The following is a 27,462-nucleotide window of genomic DNA, read 5'->3' as shown; positions in this document are numbered from 1 at the left end:
TTTGGTACTGGCACAAAAACAGAAATATACATCAATGGAACAGGATAGAAAGCCCAGAGATAAACCCACGCACATGTGGTCACCTTATTTTTGATAAAGGAGGCAAAGAATATACAATGGAGAAAAGACAGCTTCTTCCATAAGTGTTGCTGGGAAAACTGGACAGCTACATGTAAAAGAATGAAATTACAACACTCCCTAACACCATACACAAAAATAAACTTAACATGGATTAAAGACCTGAATTTAAGGCCAGACACTATAAAACGCTTAGGCAGAACACTCTATAACATAAATCACAGCAAGATCCTTTTTGACCCACCTCCTAGAGAAATGGAAATAAAAACCAAAATAAACAAATGGGACCTAATGAAACTTAAAAGCTTTTCCACAGCAAAGGAAACAATAAACAAGACAAAAAGACAACCCTCAGAATGGGAGAAAATATTTGCAAATGAAGCAACTGACTAAGGATTAATCTCCAAAATTTACAAGCAGCTTATGAACCTCAATAACAAAAAACCAACCCAATCCAAAAATGGGCAGAAGACCTAAAGAGACATTTCTCCAAAGAAGATATACAAATTGCCAACAAACACATGAAAGGATGCTCAACATCACTAATGATTAGAGAAATGCAAATCAAAACTACAATGAGGGATCACCTCACACCGGTCAGAATGGCCATCAACAAAAACTCTACAAACAGTAAATGCTGGAGAGGGTGTGGAGAAAAGGGATACCTCTTGCACTGTTGGTGGGAGTGTAAATTGATACAGCCACTAAGGAAAACAGTATGGAGGTTCCTTAAAAAACTAAAAATAGACCTACCATATGACCCAGGAATCCCACTACTGGGCATATACCCTGAGAAAACCATAATTCAAAAAGAGTCAAGTACCACAATGTTCATTGCAGCTCTATTTACAATAGCCAGGACATGGAAGCAACCTAAGTGTCCATCAACAGATGATTGGATAAAGAAGTTGTGGCATATATATGCAATGGAATATTAGCCATAAAAAGAAATGAAATTGAGTTATTTGTAGTGAGGTGGATGGACCTAGAGTCTGTCATGTAGAGTGAAGTAAGTCGGAAAGAGAAAAACAAATACTGTATGCTAATACATATATATGGAATGTAAAAAAAAAAATGACATGGGGAGGGGGAGGGACAAGCTGGGACGAAGTGAGAGAGTGGCATGGACATATATACACTACCAAATGTAAAATAGATAGCTAGTGCGAAGCAGCCGCATAGCACAGGGAGATTAGCTCGGTGCTCCATGACCACCTAGAGGGGTGGCATGGGTGGGAGGGAGGGAGACGCATGAGGCAGGAGATATGGGGATATATGTATATGTATAGCTGATTCACTTTCTTCCAAAGCAGAAAGTAACACACCATTGTCAAGCAGTTATACTCCAATAAACATGTTAAACTAAATAAATAAAAATAAAGGGAAATTTAGGGCTTGCCTTGTGGCACAGTGGTTAAGAATCTGCCTGTCAATTCAGAGGCCACGGGTTTGAGCCCTGGTCCAGGAAGATCCCACATGCCGTGGAGCAACTAGGCCTGTGCGCTACAACTACTGAGCGTGCACTCTAGAGCCCACGAGCCTCTTCTGCTGAAGACCACACTCCTGGAGCCCGTGCTCTGCAACAAGAGAAACCACCTCAATGAGAAACTTGCGCACTGCAATGAAGGGTAGCCCCCGTTCTCCACAACCAGAGAAAAGCCCTCACATAGCAATGAAGACCAAATGCAGCCAAAAATAAATAAATAAAATAAATACATTTATTAAAAAAAAAAAAAAAGAAATTTGGCCTTCCTATTTTTTGTGTTTTCAATATTTTTTCTGGGTTTTGTGTGTGTGTGGATGAATTGAGGGACAGTTTTCCCCCATAGGACTAGCCAATTTTTCTTTTCCAAGTTAGTGAATAATAATCCATTCTTCCCTTACTAACTTGAAATGTAATATTCCTATTTTTTATTCTGTTATAATGATTAAAAATTTTTTTTAAGTTTCCAGTTGATCATTATCTTTGTAGATGCCTTTTCTCAGGCCGAGGACCTTCTCTATATTTACTGAACGATTTTTTTCAATGAATGAATATTTTGTCAAATGGTTCCTCTTTATCTGCTGAAATGATCATGTTTTTCTTTATTGTGTTAATGTGGTGAATTGATTTTTGAATCTTAAACCCACCTTGCATTCATGGGATAAATCCTACTTTGTCATGATCTATTATTTGTTTTATATCTTTTAAATCTCAAGTTGCTAATATTTTAAGTATGCTTATTTTTATGTACCTATGTTTATGAAGGATATTGGTATATAGTTTTCTTTCCTTGTCACGTCTTTCTCTGCCATTGATTCCAGGGTGATAGTGGCTTCATACAATTAGTTAGGAAGTGTTCCTTTCCCTTATATTTGCTGAAAGAGTTCATTCAAGATGGGTATTATTCTTCCTTAAATATTTTACTTCGTTTACGTCATCTGGGCTTGATGTTGTTCATATTTTCTGTTTCTTCTGTGTAATTTGCACCTTTCAAGACATTTTCTCATAAGACAGCACAGTCTGGTAGAACTTTCTGTGTCAATTGAAATGTTCTATATGTACACTCTTAAAGTACAGTAGCCACTGACTACCTGTGGCAGTTGAGTACTTGAAATGTGATGAGTGCAGAGCTGCAGTTTTAATTTTATTTAAATTGTCACAGGTGGCTGTTGGCTTACTGCACTGGCTATTGTAGCTCTAAGTTGTAAATTCATTTCTATAAAATTGTTAATAAATTTTAAATATACTGTCATAAAGTTGTTCATAGTTTTAAAATTTGTTTCTATAAAGTTGTTTGTAGGGAATTCCCTGGGGTCCAGTGGTTAGGACTCTGTACTTCCAGTGCAGGGGGCCCAGGTTCAATCCCTAGTTGGTGAACTAAGATCCTGGAAGCTTCACAGTGTGGCAAATATATATATATATGTATGTATGTATGTATATATATATATATAGAGAGAGACACACACGCACGTATATATGGAGATACAAAGTTGTTTATAATTTTTTCTTAATTTATTTTTACTCTCTGATGAAATCTTTAGTGCTCTTTTATTCCTGAGATTGGTAATTTATGTCATCTTCTCTTTGTCTCCTTTCCTCCCCCCTCAACTCTCTTTGTATTTTTTCATTAAAATATTTTAAGGGTAAAATACACAGAAACTAAAATTTACCATTTTATCATTTTTAAGTGTCCAGTTCAATAGTGTTAATTACACTCATATTGTTGTGCAGCCAACCTCCATAACTTTTCATCTTGCACAACTGAAATTCCTTTTTTTTTAATATTTATTTTTTTGTTTCGCTGTGCCCGGTCTTAGTTACGGCATGCGGGATCTTCGTTTCATTGTGTGGGATCCAGTTCCCTCACCAGGGGTTGAACCCGTGCCCCCTGTATTGGGAGCGTGTATTCTTAGCCACTGGATCACCAGGGAAGTCCCCAAAACTGAACTAGACAGCTCCCTGTTTCTCCTTGCAGCTGTGTCAACCACCTTTTTACTGTCTGTCTGTATGAATTTGACTACTCTGGGTACCTCATATAAGTGGAGTCATAGTGTTTGTCTTTATGGGAGTGGTTTATTTCATTTTGCATAATGTCCTTGAGGTATATCTATGTTGAAGCATGTGTCAGAATTTCTTTCCTTTTTTTTTTTTTTTGCTGTATGCGGGCCTCTCACTGCTGTGGCCTCTCCCGTTGCGGAGGACAGGCTCCAGATGCGCAGGCTCAGCGGCCATGGCTCATGGGCCCACCCGCTCCGCGGCATGTGGGATCTTCCCAGACCAGGGCACAAACCCGTGTCCCCTGCATCGGCAGGCGGACTCTCAACCACTGCACCACCAGGGAAGCCCTTCTTTCCTTTTTTAAGGCCGAGTAATATTCCATTGTATGGATATATCACATTTTATCGGTTTTTTCATCAGTGGACAGACACTTGGATTATTTCCATCTTTAAGCTATTGTGAATAATGCTGCAATGAACATGGTGTACCAATATAAATATCTCTTACAGACCCTGCTTTTAATTCTTTTCAGATCGTATGGTAATTCTATTTTCAACTTTTTTAGGAACTGCCGTACTGTTTTCCGTAACAGCTGTACCATTTTGCCTCCACGCTACTAGTGCACGAGGGTTCTTCCAGTTTGTCCACATCCTCACCAGTGTGGTTATTTTTGTCCTTTTGATGGTAATCAGCCTACTGGGTGTGAGGTGTTATCTCATTGTAATTTTCATTTATATTTCCCAAATGATTAGTGATGTTGAACATCTTTTTCATGTACTTGTTTGCCTTTTGTACTTCTCTCTGTTTATGGTCAGTTTGTCTAGGAGTTTATCATTTTTGTTCTTTTCAAAGATCTTGCTCTTGGTTTCCTTAGTTTTTCTTCACTGTTTATTTTCTATTACATAGATTTTTCTTTTATCTTTACTTTTCCTTCTACTTTGTGCTTAATTTGATCTTTTTCTTGCTTCTGAAGCCAGAGGCTTAGGTCATAGATTTTAGAATTTTTCTTGATAGAAGTGTATAAATCCGTAAGTTTCCCTCTGAGGACTTCTTTTACTGCACTTCTCAAATTTTGGTAAGTTGTGTTTTCATTGCCATTCAGTTCATATTTTCTAATTTTCCTTGTGATTTATTCTTTGACTTATGGCTTTTTTTCAAAGTATTTCTAAATATTTGGGGGTTTTCCACATGTGCTCTTGTTACTGAGTACATTTTGATCAAAGTAGATATTCTGTATGAGTTCCATTATTTGATAATTTTACCATGCAATATTTCCATCATTTATCATGTGATCAGTGTTGGTGATTGTTCCATGTGTATTGGAAAAGAATATGTGTTCTGACATTTTGGGGTTAACATTTTATAAATGTCATTTAGGTTTAATTGATTGACAGCATCTTTTCAGGTCTTCTCTATTTTTCTTGATTTTCTGACTGTTCAATTACTGGCAGAGAAACGTTGAACCATTCATATATTACTGTGGGGTTACCTGTTTTTGCTTCTAATTCTGTCAGTTTCCAGTGTTCATTCTCTTGTTGAGATTCAGGTTTCCATCAGGTGTCTTTTTCCTTCTAGCTAAAGAACTTTAACATTTCTTGTCATGCAGGTCTGTTGGTAACATATTCTTTCAGCTTTCATCTAAAAATATTTTTATTTCACCTTCCTTTTTGAAGATTATTTTCTCTTACAGAATTCTAGGTGGACAAGATTTTTTTCCTGGCACTTTTAGGTTCAACTGCTTTAGAAAGTATTTATTTCTTCAAATACCCATCTCTCCAACTCCAATTAAATATGTTAGCCTGGTTAATATTGTATCACATGTCTGACACTGTTATTTTTCAACCTTAAACTCTCTATGCTTCTTTCTATGTAATTTTTTACTGCCCTCTCTTCCTGTTTCACTGTTATTTTCTTCTACATGGTCTAATGTGCAGTTAACTCATTCAGTTGATTTTTCATTTCAGCTATATTTTTCAGTTTAGAAGTTTCTTTTTAAAAAATACGGTTTCTAATTTTATTCTCATCAAGTTCATGTTTTCCATTAAATCTTTATACTTTCTTATAACTTTTCAAGTCCTTTGTGGTAATTCTAATTCCATCATCTGTATTATTTCCGGCCCCAATTCTGTTGGCTGAATTGTCTTCTGGTTATGGCTCTCATGTCTTGCTTTTTCAAATGTGTGATAATGTTTGATTGGATGCTGGGTTACACTGTTACATTGTTGAGTGTCAGATTATATTTTATATTCTATATTCTGTTTCCTTTAGGAGTGTTGATTTTCATTTTGACATGCAGTTAGTTTGCCTTGGATCAGCTTGATCTTTTTGAGACTTTTTTTTAACATGTTTATTGGAGTGTAATTGCTTTACAATGTTGTGTTAGTTTCTGCTGTATAACAAAGTGAATCAGCTATATGTATACATACATCCCCATATACCCTGCCTCTTGTGCCTCCATCCCACCCTCCCTATCCCATCCTTCTAGGTGGTCACAAAGCAGTGAGCTGACCTCCCTCTGCTATGCAGCTGCTTCCCACTAGCTATCTATTTTACATTTGGTAGTTTATATATGTCAGTGCTACTCTCTCACTTCGTCCCAGCTTCCCCTCCCTCCCATGTCCTCAAGTCCATTCTCTACGTGTGCATCTTTATTCCTTTCCTGTCCCTATGTTCATCAGAACCTTTTTTTTTTTTTAGATTCCATATATATGTGTTAGCATACAGTATTTATTTTTCTCTTTCTAACTTCACTCTGTATGAGAGACTCTAGGACCATCCACCTCACTACAAATAACTCAATTTCTTTTCTTCTTATGGCTGAGTATTATTCCATTGTATATATGTGCCACATCTTCTTTATCCATTCATCAGTCGATGGACACCTAGGTTGCTTCCATGTCCTGGCTATTGTAAATAGAGCTGCAATGAACATTGTGGTACTTGACTCTTTTTGAATTATGGTTTTCTCAGGGTATATGCCCAGTAGTGGGATTGCTGGGTCGGATGGTAGTTCTATTTTTAGTTTTTTAAGGAACCTCCATACTGTTTTCCTTAATGGCTATATCAATTTACATTCCCACCAACAGTGCAAGAGGTATCCCTTTTCTCCACACCCTCTCCAGCATTTATTGTTTGTAGAGTTTGTTGATGGCCATTCTGACCGGTGTGAGGTGATCCCTCATTGTAGTTTTGAGTTGCATTTCTGTAATGATTAGTGATGTTGAGCATCCTTTCATGTGTTTGTTGGCAATCTGTATATCTTCTTTGGAGACATGTCTCTTTAGGTCTTCTGCTCATTTTTGGATTGAGTTGTTTGATTTTTTGATATTGTGCTGCTTGTAAATTTTGGAGATTAATCTTTTGTCATTTGCTTCATTTTCAAATATTTTCTTCCATTCTTAGGGTTGTCTTTTTGTCTTGTTTATAGTTTTCTTTGCTGTGCAAAAGCTTTTAAGTTTCGTTAGGTCCCATTTATTTCTTTTTGTTTTTATTTCCATTTCTCTAGGAGGTGGGTCAAAAAGGATCTTGCTGTGATTTATGTCATAGAGTGTTCTGCCTATATTTTCCTCTAAGCATTTTATAGTGTCTGTCCTTACATTTAGGTCTTTAATCCATGTTGAGTTTACTTTAGTGTGTGGTGTTAGGGAGTGTTCTAATTTCATTCTTTTATATGTAGCTGTCCAGTTTTCCCAGCACCACTTATTGAAGAGGCTCTCTTTTCTCCATTGTATATTCTTGCCGCCTCTGTCAAAAATAAGGTGACCACATGTGCGTGGGTTTATCTCTGGGCTTTCTATCCTGTTCCATTGATCTATATTTCTGTTTTTTTGCCAGTACCATACTGTCTTGATTACTGTAGCTTTGTAGTATAGTCTGAAGTCCAGGAGCCTGATTCCTCCAACTCTGTTCTTCTTTCTCAAGATTGCTTTGGCTATTTGGGGTCTTTTGTGTTTCCATACAAATTGTGAAATTTTTTGTTCTAGTTCTGTGAAAAATGCCTTTGGTAGCTTGATAGGGATTGCATTGAATCTGTAGATTGCTTTGGGTAGTAGAGTCATTTTCACCATGTTGATTCTTCTAATCCAAGAACATGGTATATCTCTCTCCATGTGTTTGTATCATCTTTGATTTCTTTCATCAGTGTCTTATAGTTTTCTGCATACAGGTCTTTTGTCCCCTTAGGTAGGTTTATTCCTAGGTATTTTATTCTTTTTGTTGCAGTGGTAAATGGGAGTGTTTCCTTAATTTTTCTTTCAGCTTTTTCATCATTAGTGTGTAGGAATGCCAGAGATTTCTGTGCATTAATTTTGTATCCTGCTAGTTTACCAAATTCATTTATTAGCTCTAGTAGTTTTCTGGTAGCATCTTTAGGATTTGAGACTTGTTTTTAAAACTTTTTAGGGCAGCTCTAGGATTGGCTTTACTTTAGAATTAGTTTAGCCCTACTTTTATTTCATTTTTTAAAATATTTACTTATTTATATTTTGGCTGCACCGGGTCTTAGTTGTAGCACACGGGATCTTTGTTGACGCCTGCGGGGTGTTTATTTGCAGCATGCAGGATCTTTTCGTTGCAGCATGCAGGATCTAGTTCCCTGACCAGGGATCGAGCCCGGGCCCCCTGCATTGGGAGTTTGGAGTCTTAACCACTGGACCATCAGGGAAGTCCCCCTAGCCCTACTTTTAATGTGCCACTTTTCAGAGGTCTCCATTGATGCTGCCAGTTGTTTGACCAGGTCTCTCTTTCTTTTGTAAAAATAGACTTTCATTTTTAGAACATTTTTTAAGTTCAGAGCAAAATTGATCAGAATGTACAGAGTTCCCATATGTTCCCTTACAACACACAAGCATAACCTTCCCCACTGTCTCATGTGTGGTTTACTGTTCTGGCAAAGAATTTCTAGTCCTCTTTCAGTGGGTCTTTGTCTTTTCTTTGGTAATCTGTCCTGCAAATACCAGCTCCTTTAGCTTTCTCAGTCTGTTGTCTCCCCAGTTTATTGAGACTGGTGTTCTCTACTTGAGTTTTTCCTCTCTATTACTGGAACTTGCTATATGTTCCCAGGCAGAAAGCCTAGGACAGTCACCTCGTTAGTTCGTTTTCTCAGAGATCATAGTCTTTTGTTGATTGTTGTCCATACTTTGAACACATTTTATATATTTTGTCAAGCTTTTTATTCACAACAGGAGGATTATTCTTCTATCGGTACTGTGCCACAGCTGGAAGTAGGGTTTTATGACAGTGGATTGTAGCTAGTGCCTAATTTACAATTTCTTTGTTCTAAATCATTAAAAAAATTTTTTTAATTTTATTTTTTGTTTTATTTTTGTCTGCGTTGGGTCTTCGTTTGCTGCATGCGGGCTTTTCTGTAGTTGTGGCGAGCGGGGGCTACTCTTTGTTGCGGTGCATGAGCTTCTCATGCAGTGGCTTCTCCTTTTGGAGCATGGGCTCTAGGCATGTGGGCTTCGGTAGTTGTGGCACTCAGGTTCAGTAGTTGTGGCTCGCGGTCTCTAGAGCACTGGCTTAGTAGTTGTGGTGCACGGGCTTAGTTGCTCCACGGCATGTAGGATCTTCCCGGACCAGGGCTCGAACCCGTGTCCCCTGTCTTGGCAGGCGGATTCTTAACCACTGAGCCACCAGGGAAGCCCTGTTCTAAATCATTTTGGATATAGCTCACAAATAGTTCTGGAGATAATTGCCCTAAGGACTTTCCTAGGCCTATTTAGCTTCGTATGATTTTCTGGCATGATGCAGTTATACTGTGTGAACTACACTCAGCAATTCCTGTAGGTAGGGCTCAGGAAATCTTTTCTGAAAAAGGCCAAATAGTAAACATTTAAGCTCTGTTGGGTGTAGTCAGAAAACATGGTGTCCTGTGTATTCTTCTCTTCCTCCTCTTCCTCCCTTCCCCTCCCTTCTCTTTTGTCTTCTTTCTTCTACTCTCTCAAAAATGTAGTAACTATTTTTAGCTCAGAGGCCATCCCTTGGTCAAGGGTTGTAGTTTACCAACCCCTACTATAAAATTGTTCAAGTAGGACTTTTTCTTTCTTTGTTTAAATCTCTGTTGACCATTGTCGCAGGTAATATGTGCCAGTAGAATTGGTGTATCTTGTGTTTAATGAGTTCATGAGAGTAACAGTGTGGAATTGTTAGAAGTTTACTAATGCCATTGAAGGGGGAAAAGTGCAAGTTACTATGTTTCTACAGTTTTAAAGCCCTTAAAAAATGATTATTTGAACGTTGCATTTTTTCCCGGTTAAAAGGGATAAAAATTTAGGTTCAGGACTGGAACAGATCCTTGTTTATCTGTAAATATATTAGAGAAGTTTTAGAATTTGCAGGAATGTTGTAGAACTGTGGTTTGGGACGCAGTTGGAACTGTCTCTCCATACCCCTGTGGCGTAGTGCTTCTGCAACTATTAGCATAAATTACTTTTGCTTTTGTTTTGTTAAAATTTCATTGTTTTCTACTTATAGAAGAAATATGTTTTCTGAAATGTTATAAAAACATATAAACATTTTATTCCATTAAAATGTACAACATTCTGTTGTAGTGATATGCTTCAGTTTTAATAGACCCTGGACAATTTTTAGGTACATGCCGAATATATCCATTTATAGATGTCTCTGATCTTCTTGATCATTGCTTTCAGAGCACTGTAAATGTCAATGAGTAAAGTCTGTTGTATTTATTTCAGTTGTCCTCATAGTGAAGAAGAAATAGTTAATGTGTTTTACTTTATAATGTGTGTTAAATTATATTTTAGCTTTAATAGTGTACAAGTGGACTACTGAAATTAGTAAAACGTAACTGATTTCTGTTAGAGGTGTTTCAAGCGTTCATATTTGTTAATCACCTTTTAGTAAGTTATAAAATCAAGTTCTAAGTATTCCACCAGTTTCAAACTGTTTTTTCCCCACTGTGGGAACAAATAAAAGCAAAAATTAGTGAAAGTAAGTTCTGTGAATCTCACTTATGAGTCTCATCTCTCCTCATTGAATGTATAGAATGAACAGTGGCATACCTTAATAGTATGCCACAGTAACAACACGTATTTAAATGAAAACAAGAAAAGAGAGCTGTAATCTTTAGTCATGACTCCCTGATGAAACTAATTCATCTTCATTAGTACTTAACGTGGGTTGTTTGTGAACTGTCATAAATGGTTCATCTCTGGTGTGGTAGAGCATTTAGTGGGTCATCTTTGTTGGTATAACATTCAAAGGGATGGTTGACCACTTGGGGTTTTGTGGAAGAAATTCAACCATCTAATAAGAGATTGGACTTGATGAATCTGAAGATCGCTGTTAAGCCTCTAAGCACAGTGATTTATTACCTGCAGTTTATTTATGGCTGGTTCATAAAAAACTAGAGCCTGTCACTCAAAGTGTGGTAGGGCATCAGCAGTATTAGCATCACCTGAGAGTATGTTAGAAGTCAGATCCTTGGCTGCCACCCTTGACCTACTGAACCAGAATCTTTAGAAGTGGAGCTCAGGAATCCATTTCCAAGCTCACCAAGAGGTTCTGTTATCCAGTAATTGTTGAGAAGCATTGTTCAGTTCAGTGATCCTCAAGCATTATTGTGCATCAGAAGCAAAATTATCTTAGGGGTGCTTGTTTTTGTTTTGTTTAAGACATTTAAAAAAATTGAGATAAAATTGACATATAACATTGTATTAGTTTTAGGTATACAACACAATGATTTGCTTTATATATATATTGCAAAATGATTATCATAATACATTTAGTTAACATCCATTACCACTGTTTTTTTAAAATTTTGAAACACTGTTAGAAATATATTTTACATTGAGACCTACTTGTGTGTGTGTGTGTGTGTGTGTGTGTACAGGTGTTTTGTAGCATTACTTGTTGTCACTCTGAATTATGTTCTTTGTTTTCTATTCTAGCCTATTTAAAAAAAACAAATCATGGCCCTGGCTCACTAATGGGTTGATGCTTGGAGTTTGAAAGAACACTGGATTGTTGTGTTTCACTTATTGTCCTATTTTCATGAAAAGTTTTCTGTTGGTTATTGGCCTATTAGTAGCTAAGATTCTTTTTCAGCTTAGGATCATAATTAGGAATTACCATTCTTCTTGTTACTGTAAATTGTGCCTCACTGAGAATGAGGATCTGTCATTAAGGGAAGAAGCTAGAGTGGCTATTGAGGAGCATCTAGTAGTTTCAGACAAAGACAACTTGATTCAGCTCTTGATGAATTGCATGCTTACCAAGAGTCAGTTGTTCCCAAACCTGTTTATTCGAGTAGTACTTGTCATTGTAATTAAATAATTTTTATTGTACCATTTTGACACTAATAAAATTTCCTCTGAAAAGTAAATTGTTGTTTCTGTGAATAATTTTAATGCTTTAGAAAGACTCAGTAAAAAGGTGGAGGGGCAAGTGTCTTTATTTTCTCATTCCATTTTAAAAAACATGTTTATTATTTATTTATTTAATTTATCTTTGGCTACATGGGGCCTTAGTTGCGGCACATTGCAGCACGAGGGCTTCTCTCTAGTTGTGGCATGAGGGTTTTCTCTTCTCTAGTTGTGGCATGTGGGATCCAGGGCGTGTGGGCTCTGTAGTTGTGGCGTGTGGGTTCCAGACCTGTGGGCTCTGTAGTTTGTGGCATGCAGGCTATCTCTAGTTGAGGCCCGTGAGCACAGTAGTTGTGGCGTGAGGGCTTAGTTGCCCCATGGGCACGTGGGATCTTTGTTCCCTGACCAGGGATCAAACCTATGTCCCCTGCATTGTAAGGTGGATTCTTTACCACTGGACCACCAGGGAAGTCCCTCATGCCATTTTAAAGAACCCAAAGTTGCAATCATGAAGATTGCATTATGGCTGTGATTTGTTCAAGAAAGAACTTAAATTAGCATACCCATTTCCAAAGTCTTGATTGATCATCATTGATTGGCCAAGGTGCTTTTTTATATATTCCAAATAAAAATAAATGTTTAAGGCATGTACGTTTCATTTTTAAGATTCCTGACTTTATTGGACTTTTAACTGGTGACCGCATTCCTGATCTTATAGTTTAAAGAGGCTTTTATTATTTAGGAGATTGTATTTTATTGAAAATAAATCATCTCTTAGAAACAAAATGCAGATTTAAGTTTTTATTTAAGATGAACCAAGATTACCTCATTTTTATGCTTATTGTTTGTTTTGCATTCTTTGGAGTTTGTATTTTTTTTTTCTTTTGATCCTTTGTTTCTTTATATAAGAGAGGAAAACAGTGTCAGAGAATTGTTAAAGAACCATAACTTCTGAACTTAAAATTATAATTGATATTAGTTTAGTTCTGAAAATTATCCTTTGATTAAAACAAAAATGTATGGAAGTAATAGAGTAATATATTGGCAATGAAAGTAACTAACAGCCCTTTCATAATGTTCATCTATGTGGGTTCCTTTTTGGTGGTTGTACCTTAAAATGAAATGATTCTTCTGTATAGTATATAAATATCAGTATGCCACTAAAGCAAGGACTGAGCGAAAGGAGGACAAGGAGTAAAAGTTGATTTGGCATCATGAAATTTATTTTCATTATCAGACACAAATATTGTACTTAAATTGCTTAAAATAACTTTCATTCTCCTTTTACAAAATCTAACAATTTACCTGCATTTAACCCATGTGCTCCTTTCATTCTTTCACAAAGGAAAATTATGTACTGATCACGTGCCCCGATTTTCCCTCTGAACTTACTAATTATTCCCTCTTTTTTTAAATTAATTTTTTTATTGGAGAATAGCTGATTTACAGTGTTGTGTTAGTTTCTGCTGTAGAGCAAAGTGAGTCAGTTATACATACACATATATCCACTCTTTTTTAGATTCTATAGTTATTCCATAGTTATTCCTTCTTTATTGGATCATTTCCATGAGTATACTGTAAGCTGTAATAGTCTCCATCTTTAGAAAAACAATCTCACCAAAAAAAAGAAAAAAAACAAAACAAAAATACAAAGTCAGAAAAACTTTTCACTCCAGATTTTAGTCCAGTTTCTGCTCATTTTCTTTAATTTAGAGCAAAACTCCTCTAAAGAGTTGTTTGTACTTAAGTTTCCCCAGTTCTCTCCTCTCAGTCTCTTTATGGGATCACCCCACTCCAGCTTTTGTGTACCCATTTTTTCACTGATATAGCTCTTGTCAAGGAAGAAGTTTGTTTCATCTTTCCCAATATTAATAATCAATCTTCAGTCTTCATTTTATGTGTTATCTCAACAACATTCATTATGGTTGGCCACTTCTTTCTTATTGAAATATTTTCTTCACTTTGCTTCTATAACATCACCCACCTGATTTTCCTCCTACCTCATTGGCTGTTCCATTTTAGCCTCTTTCTCTGATTCCTTCCTTTCTACAGATTTCTAAAAGTTGAAGTATCTAAAGACTCTCAGCTCTCTTCCATCAGTAATAAGTACAGTCACTAGGTGATCTTAACTAGTCCCATGAACTTCATTGATGACTCCCAAATTTATGTCATTTCTTGGCAAGAGTCTCCTCTTTAACCCTTGAATATGTCCAGTTGCCTTCTTGATATCTCCATTTGAAGGTTTAATAAGGTTCTCAAAATTAATGGGTCCAAACCAAACTATTCATTCTACCCCTCTCAGTCTGTTACTCCCTTAGTGTTTACATCTCAAGAAACGGCACCCTGTTGTGCTCTTTTTGACTTTTTATATTCAGCTTCTCATATACCAAGAAATGCCTCTACTTTGAAATTATACCCAAATCTGACTACTCTTTCTCACATCCACCATTACTATCCTGGTCTTAGCCACCAGTTTTCCCTTGGATTATTGCATTAGCCTCCTATGTGGTGTTCTTCCTTCCCTTCTTCACTCCCTGTAACATTTAACAGCCTTAAAGTACTCCTGCAGAAGCTGGGGTGTTCCTTGTAAAACGTAAATCATGGAATTACTCTTTGGGATCTTTTTTGTGGTTTGCAGATTCCTAATATATGTATCCTCTGGCTTTTTCTCTTTTGTCATTTTTAAGCACTCTTCCTCATGCCTGTTCAATTCCAGCCCTATATTCCTTGCTTTCCCTCAAACATACCAAGCCTGTTCACAGTGTCTAAAAACTAGCTAGGAATCTTCTGTGAGAAATTTGCTTTCAAGTGTTTCATTATCTACTGTGATCCCCAAATATAATTTTAGTGTTGCATTTTTTCTGTAGATGTAGGCTCTGAGAAACAGAAGCTATTTCTTTTATTTGGGCCACAAGAATGAGTACAATTCTGTTCCATTTAATTATATATATTAAAATATAACTAACATAATTTAATCTCATAAGATTTTATGCAGCCTACAGATTTATTGTGTGATAACTAGCAAAATTGCAAATTCAAATTAGATCCTTCATTAGAAATTGCCATCTCTGAAAAAGCTTGAGTGCACTCAAATAAGGATAAAAAAATTTTTTTCAATAGACAATAGATGCATGTGTTTCAAAACTCAAGATACAGAAGGATATGCTTTGAAGAGTTAGTTTTTCTGTCTTATAGCCACCTGATTCTGGTGTCACAGAAAATCAGTGGAAGGTATTTTAATGTATAAATAGTTGTACATACACATAAATTATAAAACATACAGCAGTGGTAGGATAACATATATATGTATATTCTTCCTCACTCAGATATTTTTACTAGTTGACCCTGAGAACTCCTATAAAGTTGCCTCATTCTTTTTAACAGCTATATGATATTCCATTATAGGTATGTACTGTAATTAATTGAGCCTCACTGTTGAACAGATAGGCTGTTTCCAGTCTTTGCTGCTTATACATGTTCTTTTTCATAGATCTTTTGAGAAATATCTGTAGGATAAATTCTTAGAAGTTGAATTGCTGGATCAAGAGGTATGTGTATTTAAAGTATCATAAGTATTGCCTGGTTGCTCTTTTTTACGACTGTACCATTTTATACTTCCTCTAATAGTATTCTACTACAGGGATTGGCAGACTTTTTTTCTGTTAAGGGCCACATAGTAAATATTAATATTTTAGGCTTTTCAGCTCACATACGGTCTATGCCACACTCTTCTTTGTATACTTTTCTGGCCTCAGGTCATAGTCTGGCAGCTTTGGCCAATAGCATAGCTGCCAGGCTGTAATCAAAACCTTTTGTCTTTATCAGCCTGCTGTGTGAACCTGTTATCTAATTGCATTATTAATTTGCATTTCACTTATGAGCAAAATTCAACCTTAGTGTTTCCTTTCCTGTGAAATGTTTGTTCAGATCCTTTGCTTTTACAAATGTATTTGGTTTTTGGTATCTTTATTGAACTATGAGTCTTAATCTTTGTCCATTAGGGAAATGACCTTTCGTGATATAAAGTGCAGTAAAATGTTTTGAACAACTTTGTCTTTAATCTTTTGGTTTGGGTTATGTTTTCTTTAGGAATTTTTTTATAGTCACATTTGGTCTTTTATTCAGTAAATCAGTCTTTTATTCTAGGTTTTGTCATTCTTAGAGAGATTTTTCTCCTAAAAATAATTCTTCCATGGTTTTTTTAATACTAGTGTTTTATTTTCTATGTCTAAACCTTAAATACATCTGGAAGTTATTTTGGTATGAGTTAGGGATCCAGTTTTTTCAGGTGGTTACCTTTTTTCCCAGTACCATATCCTGAATTAAAACATAGAGATTTTGGAAGTTGCTTGCAATGTTACTTTTTAGTTGACTTCTTATATACTATAGAACTTAGATTAAACTGTTGATCACACAAAGTGCATATTTCATGCATGAAACAGTTACTGAGCATATGCTGTGTGGTCAGGTAGTAAGGATAAACTGTTGTAAAGAGGAGGTTCTAACCCTGACCTTTAGCTGCTTACAGTCTGGCAAATTTATCACACTATATGTATGTGTGTGTTTTAACACCCTGCTCCTTTATTTTTATTTTATTTTTTTGCGGTACATGGGCCTCTCACTGTTGTGGCCTCTCCCATTGCGGAGCACAGGCTCCGGACGCGCAGGCTCAGCGGCCATGGCTCACAGGCCTAGCCGCTCTGCGGCATGTGGGATACTCCCGGACCGGGGTACGAACCCGTGTCCCCTGCATTGGCAGGCAGACTCTCAACCACTGCGCCACCAGGGAAGCCCTTTCTCTCTGTAATATATATACTATGTGAAAGTAAGTTGTAGAAATTTCTAAGATTTTATTAGCATCTTTGTTTGAATTAATTACTTAGTTAAGTGAAAATGGTGATTTTCTAATTTTATTATTTCCTCTGTTTTTCTGGTTCGCTGAGGAGAGGGAATCATAGCTATCTTTTTCATCTAGCATAGTACTTATCAAGGAGTGATTTCCTAATAAATGAATGAGTGAGTGCTTTAGGCTGTGGGATGTTATTGAAGGATTTCAAGTGAAGGTATAATGTAGAATGATTAATGGTGTAGAAAGATAATTCTGATGTCTTTATGGAGGAGAGCAACTTGAAGAAAGCTTTCGTTTGGACCCTGTATCAGTTAGAACTTGATTATAAGTAATCCAACTCAAATCAAATCAGCTTGAACAAAAAAAGGAATTTATCCTGGATCATGGAACCCAGGGAATGATTTGAAGATCCAGCCACACAAAGGGTTCATCTGGGCTTCAGGAACAAATAAAAGCAAGGCTGTCGGTGCCACTAATATTTTTAGTCTTTGCTTCACTCTGTGTTTTTACCAGTTCTAGTTTGTCTGCTCATGGACCAATTAAATATGGTTTCAGGGCAGGATTTGTAAGAATATGGCTGCCTCCTAGATATCATGTGGATTGAGTTAGTGCACTGTTAACAGGAAGAGATGTGGAGTGTTGGAATGGTACCAAGTGGAGGAGATGGATTTGAGAGAGATATTAATTAATACAGTTTGCAGAATTTGTCCAAGGGGAAGGAGAATTGGAGTGATTCTCTTTTTTATCTTGAGCAAATTGCTGACTTGGTGATGCTGTTAATTAAATGACGGGAAAACAAGAAAGTATGCTTGGAATGGGAACATGATGAATTTGGTTTTAGAAGTGCTAAGTTAAAGGTCCCTAGGGGACCTATAGAAGCTAATTGAATATAGATATCTGAAGTTTGGAAGAAAGGTCTAAGCTAAAACGCTTAGGAAGTCAACAGCAAAAGTCAAGGCTATAGTGGTGAATCAAATAGTCTGAGTGTATAAAATGAGACGAGAATTGGAATACTGAGCACATAAAGCAGAGGAAGAGACATATGAAATAAATTAATAGGACAATTATAAAATTAGGGAACAATACAAAAAAACCAAAGGTATTTTATCTAGGAGGGATATGCCACGTAAGGATTGAAAAAATAATTGGACTTGACCACGAGGAAATCATTGATGATCTTAATGAGAGAAGTTCCGATGCGAAGTTGGGAACCAGATTGCATTAAGTTCAAAGGATTAATGACTGGGAGATGAAGTAGAAACAAACCAATGTAAACTTTTTCCCTAGGTGTTTGTGAAAGAAAGGTGAATTAGGTCAGGAAAAAGAAAAACAGGGCTGGGTTTTTTTGGTTTGTTTTGTTTTGGAATGGAAGAGACTTTAGCATGTAGTTTTGAACAGTAGACAGTTTTTAATATATATTCTGGCTTGGATAAATTTTATTTTTATGTTTAAATATTTACCATTATAAACATTAACTGCTGTAAGTGTTTATTAGCGTTAGTGCAGAGAAATTAGGACTCTGAGGTCAGAGATCTGGGTTCTAATCTCAGCTCCCCAGAGTAGTCTCTATGATAACTATAATTATCACTTTTATATTCCCTTCTATGTGTCAGTCACTGTGTTATTAGGCCCTTTTTACATACTGTCATTAAACCTCACCACAAATTAATCTCCAAGGTGAGTATTACACTGTTTTACAGATAAAGAAGCCTGAGAATTTACTTCTCAGGATCACATAGATTTTCAGTTAATCATGCTATGATTCCAACACAGATATGTCTAATTCTGAAGTTGGTGCTCTTTTTTTCTATATTGCATTGACTTTCTTTCTAACCTGAAATAGTTTCTCAAGTTTTACGTCCCTATTTCCTTATCTGTCAGATAGGGATATTTTATCTGTCACACCTATATCAAAGTGCTAATTGAATACCACAGTATTATTATCTATATTTTGTTTGAAAAGAAAAAATATATATTTGGTTAAATGCCAGACAGACCTTATAAATATGGTCATCTTTAGCACTATCATTTGTCTAAACAGTATTTTACTTTTTAAGGTGGTGGTATCATGGATACAGAAATGTCTGAAGATATAGACCACAACTTAACTCCTACCCTTGACAGCATGTCTTATGGAATGCCGAATCAAACAGGATCTGAAAATTCATTGCTGGATGAAGATGATTATTTTTTGAACTCTGGGGATCTTGCAGGAATTCCAGTCGTTGGTAGTGACAATGAGGATGAACAGGATTTTAGTTCAAAGGACAATCTTGTTTCTTCAATTCATACTGATGATAGCTTGGAAGTAGAGAGAAGAGTCACACAGCATGAATCAGACAATGAAAATGAAATACAGATTCAAAATAAATTAAAAAAAGACTTTCCTAAACAATTTGATCAGGTTTCTGTCTTTAAATCAATACGGAAAGATTTTAGTCTAGTAAGAGAAAACAGCAAAGAGACTTTTTCTGGAAAGGAGAAAAATAGAGACCTAACTTATCTTGAACGTGAAAAACGGTTGGATAAACCCCATAAAGAGTTGGATTCAAGGTTGAAAAGCAGTTTTTTTGATAAAGCAGGTAATAATTGTTGGAATAGAGCCATAAAACACAATAAATAACGTACTGATAATAATACAGCTTTTATTACTTCTGATGCTAAGCAAAGTATGAACAGTTAAATTCATTGTAAGCTTGTCATTTTTCTTTTATCCTTGTTCTTTGCAGAGTGACTGAATTTCTCCCAGTAACTATTGGTAATGGTATAAATGGTTGAAAAATAGCTCTAAACCTCATTTCTCCCTCCCCTGGTTGCAATATTTTGATGAGAAGGCAAGATACTCGAATCACCTGTTCATTTTCTTTGGTTGAACATTGGAACCTGAAGTTGGATTTAACTTCTTTGTGCTGTAAGCACTAATTCAAACTGCTGTCCCACCAATTAGTCCAAATTAGGGAGGGTTTTTCTTTTTGATAACATTTCTATTTTATGTTTTAGAAGTTTCTTGAGACTCCTCTTGAGCCTCTTTGCCCATCGTACCCTATACTTAGCTTCAGTTCCATTCTTGAATATATACATTTTCTTATTTCTGTGCCTCTCTTTCCTCCTGCTGTTCCATTTGCCTGAATGTCGTTTTCTCTCTTTGTATATATGCCTGTAAAAGTGCTTCTTATTCAACAACACCTAACTCATAAACCTCTTCTGCCCTATGGTCATCCCTAACCTCTCTACATCAAGAATGTTTGTTTCCTTATCTATATTTCCATAGCATTTTGTTTATGCCTCATTATTTATAGTACTTACCACACGGTATTATAGCTCTATTTGTTTTGCCTTACGTGCTAGTGTAGGAGTTTATTGAGGGCCAGATTGTATCTTATTCATCTTTGAGTTCTTGGGGCCTAATGTGGTGTAGTGAAAATAGTAATATTTCAATAAATGTTCAATAGGTGCGAAAGAAAGCTTGGTAGAATATACCAATCCTTATATTTCTTTTGACAGTGCTAGGAAAACTATGATTGAAAGAACAAATCAGTATTGTTAAAAATAACAATTAATTTAAGTATCCATTATGTACAAGACTGTACAAGGGTATACTGTATTTTTCAGTATATATTATTCAGTATGTATTTTCAGTATCCCTATGAGGGATGAATTATAAGGGTACTTATCTTCAAGGAACATAGGGTCTAATAGCAGAAGGGACAAGACAAGGCAAGTAGAAGTGTCAACGACCAGTTGAATAGCATAAAACTTAATTTATAATTAAAGACAGTAGTAGAAGAGTTTGTTATAAGGCAGCATAATAAAATTTCTATCAAATAACTGAAACTGTTTTAGGTATTCTTAGGAGAGAGATGATTTTTAACTCAGTGGACAAGGGCAGGTTTTATAGAGGAGAGGTGAATTTTGAACTGAGCTGAGTCTGGAAGACTGTATAAATATTAGGATAGAGGGGAGTTGGAATGATACAAGCAGAAATGGGGAAGAACAAACATAAGTAATTTTCAGAACATAGTGGATAATGTAACCACTTTATTTAGGTTTGAACAAGGAAAGAGCATGAGGCAAGGCTAAAAGTTAGATGGGGCCAGATTGTTTGTTTCGAGTGAAACTACCTTTTGGGTATTTTTGGTACCCATTTCACTCTAATGAGCAGCTTCATTGGAAAAGAGAGGTGATTATCAAATGATAGCTTTTTAGGTCACTCTTTGTAAGATTTGTTATTCATATACATGTGTTTGTTTTGTTTTGTTTTGTTTTTCTTTCAATAGCTAATCAAGTTGAAGAAACATTACATACCCATTTACCACAAACCCCAGAAACAAACTTTAGGGTAAGTTTTCAGTGTGTATGTAGATTGCTATAACTGTGGCAAGTTTTCTTTATGTGATTTTCTAAACTGTAACTGTATGTGTTAGGTAGAGCGCTGATTTTATTTTTTTTAATTTCCTTTATTATTTTCGTAAGGACATCTTTGGAGATGTTCTCAGAAGCCTCTGCTCTTAGATTCTTTATTTGTATTTGATATTTAGACATATATCACATTTACTTGTAAGCGTAGGGACTCTAATGAATGTCCATAGAGTTCTTCATTTCCAGTGAGCTTTTCTTTGGGTGTTAAACCTGAAGAGGAATAATTTTAAAATCTGAATATTTATTAATCCTTTATATTGTGTTTTAGGATTCCAGCTATCCATTTGCCAATAAAGAATCCATTGGTTCGGAACTGGGGAATTCCTTTGCATCAAATGTTAGAATTAAAGAAGAACCTTTGGATGATGAGTATGACAAAGCAATGGCACCACAGCAGGGACTACTAGACAAAATTAAAGATGAACCTGACAATGCTCAAGTAAACATTTCACCTTTTCTTCCCCCTTCTTTTTGTTCCACACATGAATTATTCATTCAAGAAAGGAAGTTCTTGATTAAGAAGTGAAGTGTTTTGTTGATGGGGTGAGAGGAGACTCTTAATGAAGGTTGAGGCAATTGAATTATCTTATAAGAATAATACTAAGGAATCAACCAGAGTTATAGGAAACTTTGTCCAAGTAGTAGTTAAGGCTTTTAATCCACATCGTTCCTTAATACCACTGTTCTGTGAATTTTACATTTTCAGTGCAGGATTAGGGAAAGTGAGTCTTCAAGGATTTGAGATTGATACAGCAGACATGGCTGAAGGTTTATGATGGTTTATGAGTTTATGGTGTGACTGAGTTTACATAAGGTAGTAATAAGCCTTTTGCAGTTGCTGCTAATGAAGTATAGGCTATGTATGGATTTAAGTGTTTTTCAGGAGGGATTAATGGGATTAATTAATCTTTGGAAAAGTTAGCTGATTGAAGATCCAGTTCATTAGATCAGTGGGTAGAAGATAAAGGAGGTTTTGATGCTTTGATGGGTGATATAGGATTCCAGTTTTGAGATCTGTGAGTAATAAGGGTAAGGATAGAGCTCTGTTATTTCAAGGTTGCTCTGGAGGTAAAAGTCATAAAGATTCTGTAAGTGTGAATGCTGAAGTCAGTGAAGTTATCCATGCAATTAACGACATTGCAGTGGTTGGAACGGAATAAAGATGCTGTAATCATTTTGGAACGTAGGAAAAGGACCAAGGGATGAATATGCAATAGAGCAGTTGTTTGAGGGTGTTCTGTGTTTTATACAGCTGATATGAGTGCAGAGGCTGAGAAGTAAAGATAGCATGAATTAGCTGTTTTTTTGAAATGACATTTGATGTGGAGAAAGCTTACCTTTCCATATCTTTCTTTTATGTTAGGGGGGTTGAGAATGTGAGACTTCTGTGGAAGAAGTTTTTTTCACTCAGATGTCTCTTAGCAGGGTTTCTCGGCACTATTGACATTTGGGGCCAGATAATTCTTTGTTGTGAGGGGCTGTCCTGTGCATTGTAGGATGTTTAGAAGCATCCTTGACCTCTACCTACTAGATGCCAGTAGTACCATGTCTCCAGACATTGCCAAATGTCCCCTGGGGGACAAAATCCTCTGCTATTGAGAACCACTCTTTTAGAGTAAGGAAATGGAAGAATAGGTGATTTATGGATGTAGGTGATTTATGTGAGTCAGATTGATGCTTCAATTAAGTGAGAATGCCATGGTGCCCAGTGGAGGGTAGCTGTATAGGGTAGTGATGATAAAGCTGTAGAGTTGGATGGCTGTGAGTGTGGTAGCTACAAAGATGGTAGAGAAGGAATATGAAAATATCTGAATAATGAAAACATGTTAATAAAAGCAGGCAAAGTGGAGGTCGTGGATATCTGAATTAGAGATAAGGAAGTGTCCTGACACCTAGGGGAGGTTCATATGGCAGTGTATGCTTTAGAAGACTACTACCATGCCTATACAGGGCAGATCTCCTGTCTTTTAAGTGCCCCAATCTGGACATGGGAAATCCATAAGAAATCATAATGCTGGCAGGGTACCAAAGACGTCACTTTCTGCCTGTACATGACCCAGTGACACTTTCCTTGAGCTGAAAAGGCAGTTACAGCAAAGGCCAAAAGAGGGCATCAGGAAAGGTTATTTGTATTGGGTTGGCCAGAAGGTTCGTTCAGGTTTTTCTGTAATGTCTTATGGAAAAATCTGAATGAACCTTTTGGCCAACCCAATATTACTGTTTTGAAAACAATCAGATTCCAGTGACTGGAGGATACCAACAGGGTGGAACAGTCAGGACACAGAAACACCTACATTTTTATCACTATTCAAAGTGTAATAATGTGTTATAAAATGCCGTATGTGAAGTTTCGTCATGATTTTGGGGAAGAACTTCCCTAAGGGCTCACCACTTGATTGACTGGACTCTTAAAAACCAAGCAGGAATCTGTGTAAGTTCTAGGCATAAGGTCCAGAAGCATTCTTTGCCCTGACCCCACAATAAGGCAGTTCCAGCATGTGAGTGGTAAAACTAGGTGTTCTCTGAGAAGTCCTTTCTGTTATCAGCTACACCAATCCTGTGGGATCATACCTTTGATGACTCTTCTAGAAATCCCTGACCTCATGTTAAATTATGGATACCTGGTTCTTTCTTTTTTTTCCATCCCTTCCTTACCTTCTCTCTTCCCCTCCTCTCCCTTTCCCTCCTACTTCCTCTCCCCCCCTCCTATTTCCTCTCCCCTTCTCCCACCTCCTTCTTCATTGTCCTGTTCTTTTAGGTATTTCTCCTCAGTGACCATAGGAAATCTATATTCCTTGTTCAACACTGCCTAATGCTTTATTATTCTTATTCATTTCCCATAGACTGGAAAAAGGAGTTCCAACAAATTATTCTCTTAGACTCTGAAACAGTACTATTAACCTAATGCTCATAAAATACTGATAGATTTAACAGCTGTGGTCAGTCTTTACTTTTGACCATCAGTTACTTGTAATAACTTTTCTCTTGGTGTAATAAGATCATAGCTTTAGCTTCTGGCACCTTGTCAAAACCTCCCTTGGCTTTTCTCTTTGCTTAACTTGTAGCTCTGCTTTCAACTCACTTCCTTATTCTCCTTTTTACACAGTTCACTTTGGTCTTAATTTTTTTACTTTCCCATGTAAATCACTAAGATACTGAAATGTATGTTTATATATATATATTTACTTCTTCCCAGTTGTTCTTATTTCTTCAGTTATAATTTTCTGGGTTTGCCAGTTGTCATCCTCCTGCCTCTGTTACTGGCGTAGCATCATTTGTCCTCCCAGTTACATTTCTTCATTCAAATCCTATTGCATGTTACTATAATATATTCTGTATATAATACTTACAGATACTTTTATGTGTACTATATTGTTTCATCCTCCAATATAAGAAGGCCAGAGTAGATGATATTAACTCTATGTTTAGGTGAGGGAACTGAGATTCATAGAGGTTAATAAGTTAGTTACTCAAGGCCATATGGCCAGGAAGGAGCCAATCAGCGGCCTTCATCAAGGCCTTATTATTATAGTCTACCAAACTTTCTATAAATAAAAGTTGTTTAAAAAAATGACTAGAGAAGTTTTTAAAATAAAAACTTCAAAGAGCCAGAGACGTCATTTTTTCTTCTCCCCTTTTCTCTAGTTTCTGAAAGCTGGAAATTCAGTAAATATTACATTAAAATCATGATTTTTTTTCTTTTCTTTTTGCTCATAATAAAAGGAGAGCTAATCTGTAATCTCTCATTGAAGTAAATGGATTAGAATGGGAAAGCAAATTAATTAATTGTCACAATAGTGAGTCATATAGTCTTGGCAAATGGAATGCAGTAATTCAATGTTGGGGCTTGTTTTTTTAGCCATGTCAAGTTAACTTGGTTATAGAAACTGGGTTCTTCATTTCTAAAATACTGTCTTGGGATACTGATACATACTTTATGGTAAATAAAGGGAAGGTAAAGATATTGTGGTAGAGGATTTTTTGGTTTTTTGACACCTGTTTTTCTGTTTCTGAAAGCTTTTGGGTCATCAGATTTTCACTTCTCAAGTTATTAGTCATTGATTTTTTATTAAATATTTGTAAAATTAATCATTGTTGGGAGGATACTAACATAAACATGATTATGCCTTGAAGGCATTGTGGGGTGTACAAGCACAGTACTTAAGATATATTCTTACTTTACTATATTATATAAGTAATATGTACTTGAGGCTTAAGGAATGTATCAGAAGTTTGAAATAACTGTCACAGACAGTGAGAAAGAGAGCTGACTGGAGACCATGAAAGTATGCCCATGAATACTGATTTTTTTTCTGGAGTTTTCTGAGATTTAAAAAAATTTCTTACTTGTAATATGCTTTCATATACTATATAATGTAGGAATGTTATGATGAATCAATATTAGAAAATCTCTTAATATACGTAACTTCATCAACAGGTCAAATAAGACTAGATATATAGATAGATAGACAGATGCCGAAAGACATTTCATGTAATTCACTATGCATTTCTTATAATAGATACTCTCTTGATCAGGTAAGGAAATACCTACTTCTGATCAATAACAGTCATTGAATTTAAAAGTAAAATGATGGAAACCTTCTGTTAATAATAACTAAATGAACACAAATTACTGATGTCAGCATTATTATTTAACTCTTGTTGGATTTTCGACCCAATACATGTTAAAGAAATTAGAAGAAATAATGGAAAAGGGGAGACAAAATTATCATCATTTACTGGTAAGGATCTTTATTAGAAAATTAATAGAATTCTTGAAAGTTTAGTGGAGTAGCTAGTTGAATTTTAGTTATATAAAACAGAGAAATATTTCTATAAATCAGTTGTTTCCCAGTTAGACAATATTATGAAAAGATATACTGTTTCCTACAGCAGAGCAACTAAAAAGTGCTTGTATCAGATAAAACAACTTGAATGAATGCAGAGACTTTTTTTAATATAAGATATTAGTTATTCCTAAATTAAGATACAGTATGGATACAATTATGAAAATATCAGTGGTTTCTTATGTTTTGAAGAAAAATAAATAGGCATGCACACACACATTATGTTACATGTATGCTCTAAACATTAGAGATGTGGTGAACTATTAAATGATTAAACATCTCACAATTATTTTCATTAGGATAGTGTGATATCATAAGAGTAGTCAGCCTGATAGTGATGCAGAATAGATTGCCATAAAAGAGATATTTTTAGAGGAAGTTGATATGTTAATGGTGAGTGGAAGGAATTCATCAGCTATTCAAAGAAAGAAAAAGAAAAATGCTCATTATATATCAAAATAAATATCAATAAATCACAGATGGATTAAAGCAGGAGTTGGCAAATTATCTTTCAGCAGTGGGCCAAATCCAGCCTGCCCTCTTTGTTTCTGTTTTGTTTTTCTGCATACTGTTTTTATAGTTTTATTGGATCATTGCCACATTCATTCATTTACATATTATCTATGGGTACTTTTGCTCTACCAGGGCAGACTTGAGTAGTCGTGATAGCATGGCCTGAAAAGTCAAAAATATTTAGTATCTGGCCCTTTGCAGATAAAGTTTGCTGACCTCTGGATTAAAGGACTGTATGATAAACAATGAAAACTTTCTTAGTATTTTATTGTGGAAGTAGAACTTTGTAAGAAATAGAAGGAATCGCAAAGGTAAAAACTGTCAATTTTTTGGCATAAAAATGGAAACTTCAGTATGTAAAATTTATCTCATAGTACATATTGAGGAAATGTTGATAACAGATGTTATCAGAGGTTAATCTTGTTACCTTATAATGCTTTTTTTGTAAATGGATATTAAAAAAATTAGAAATTAAAACAAGAATGGGAAGAGACTTTTAAGTGGCTTTTATCACAAATTGCTAGAATAAATAAAATTAAGGTTTTAAAAAACAATCTGTCATTGTGCATCAAGAACCTTTACTATGTACTTATTTACCTAGTAATTCCACTTTAAGATTCTTTCCTTAGGAGATAATCCTAAATATGAGTGTATGAGTATTCACAGAGATGTTCATCATGGCATTATGCAAATGTGTGGGAACAAGTGAACCAACACTGGGTTGTGGTTATGTGATTTCAGTGCCATTCAGGGCTATCAAATTGGAGACTGAGGCCAAGGGAAAAATTAGTAATACTGATCCTGTCTTTACTTATTTAAAGTTTTGGTATTTTGTTTATGATGGATTATGGCATTTTAAAAAATAATTACTGAGATTTTTGGTGCCTTAATTTGTGCCTGAGGCAAGTGCCTCACCTCACCCCAGTCTCATCCTTATGTAATCTGATATGT

The 27,462-nt window shown here is 35.8% G+C and overlaps 1 protein-coding gene and 1 long non-coding RNA gene across 8 annotated transcripts in view; one reads left to right on the top strand and one right to left on the bottom strand.

Annotated features, from left to right (window-relative positions):
* Positions 1–27,462, top strand: part of ZMYM4 (zinc finger MYM-type containing 4) — a 175,142-nt gene that overhangs the window by 93,541 nt on the left and 54,139 nt on the right. For 3 of the 7 annotated variants that reach the window (XM_029228131.1, XM_029228135.1, XM_029228130.1), the window contains 4 exons: positions 18,790–19,314; positions 21,010–21,071; positions 21,420–21,590; positions 25,843–25,893. In XM_029228131.1, coding sequence (XP_029083964.1) covers positions 18,790–19,314; positions 21,010–21,071; positions 21,420–21,590; positions 25,843–25,893 — 809 coding nt within the window. Of the gene's footprint in view, positions 1–15,373; positions 15,432–18,789; positions 19,315–19,558; positions 19,644–21,009; positions 21,072–21,419; positions 21,591–25,842; positions 25,894–27,462 lie in introns of those variants that run through there. The other 4 variants (XM_029228133.1, XM_029228132.1, XM_029228134.1 and 1 more) reach the window with 3 other exon arrangements.
* LOC114898520 lies at positions 18,695–27,364 on the bottom strand. The gene is made up of 2 exons (XR_003794393.1): positions 25,358–27,364; positions 18,695–19,033 (listed from the first exon to the last, which is right to left on the bottom strand). It is a non-coding gene; the product is annotated as an uncharacterized LOC114898520 (long non-coding RNA).

This window comes from Monodon monoceros, unplaced genomic scaffold (genome assembly GCF_005190385.1).
Source record: "Monodon monoceros isolate NGI ecotype Baffin Bay Population unplaced genomic scaffold, NGI_Narwhal_1 Super_Scaffold_18, whole genome shotgun sequence".
NCBI classification, from domain to species: Eukaryota; Metazoa; Chordata; class Mammalia; order Artiodactyla; family Monodontidae; genus Monodon; species Monodon monoceros.
This window is presented reverse-complemented; position numbering and strand designations above follow the sequence as displayed.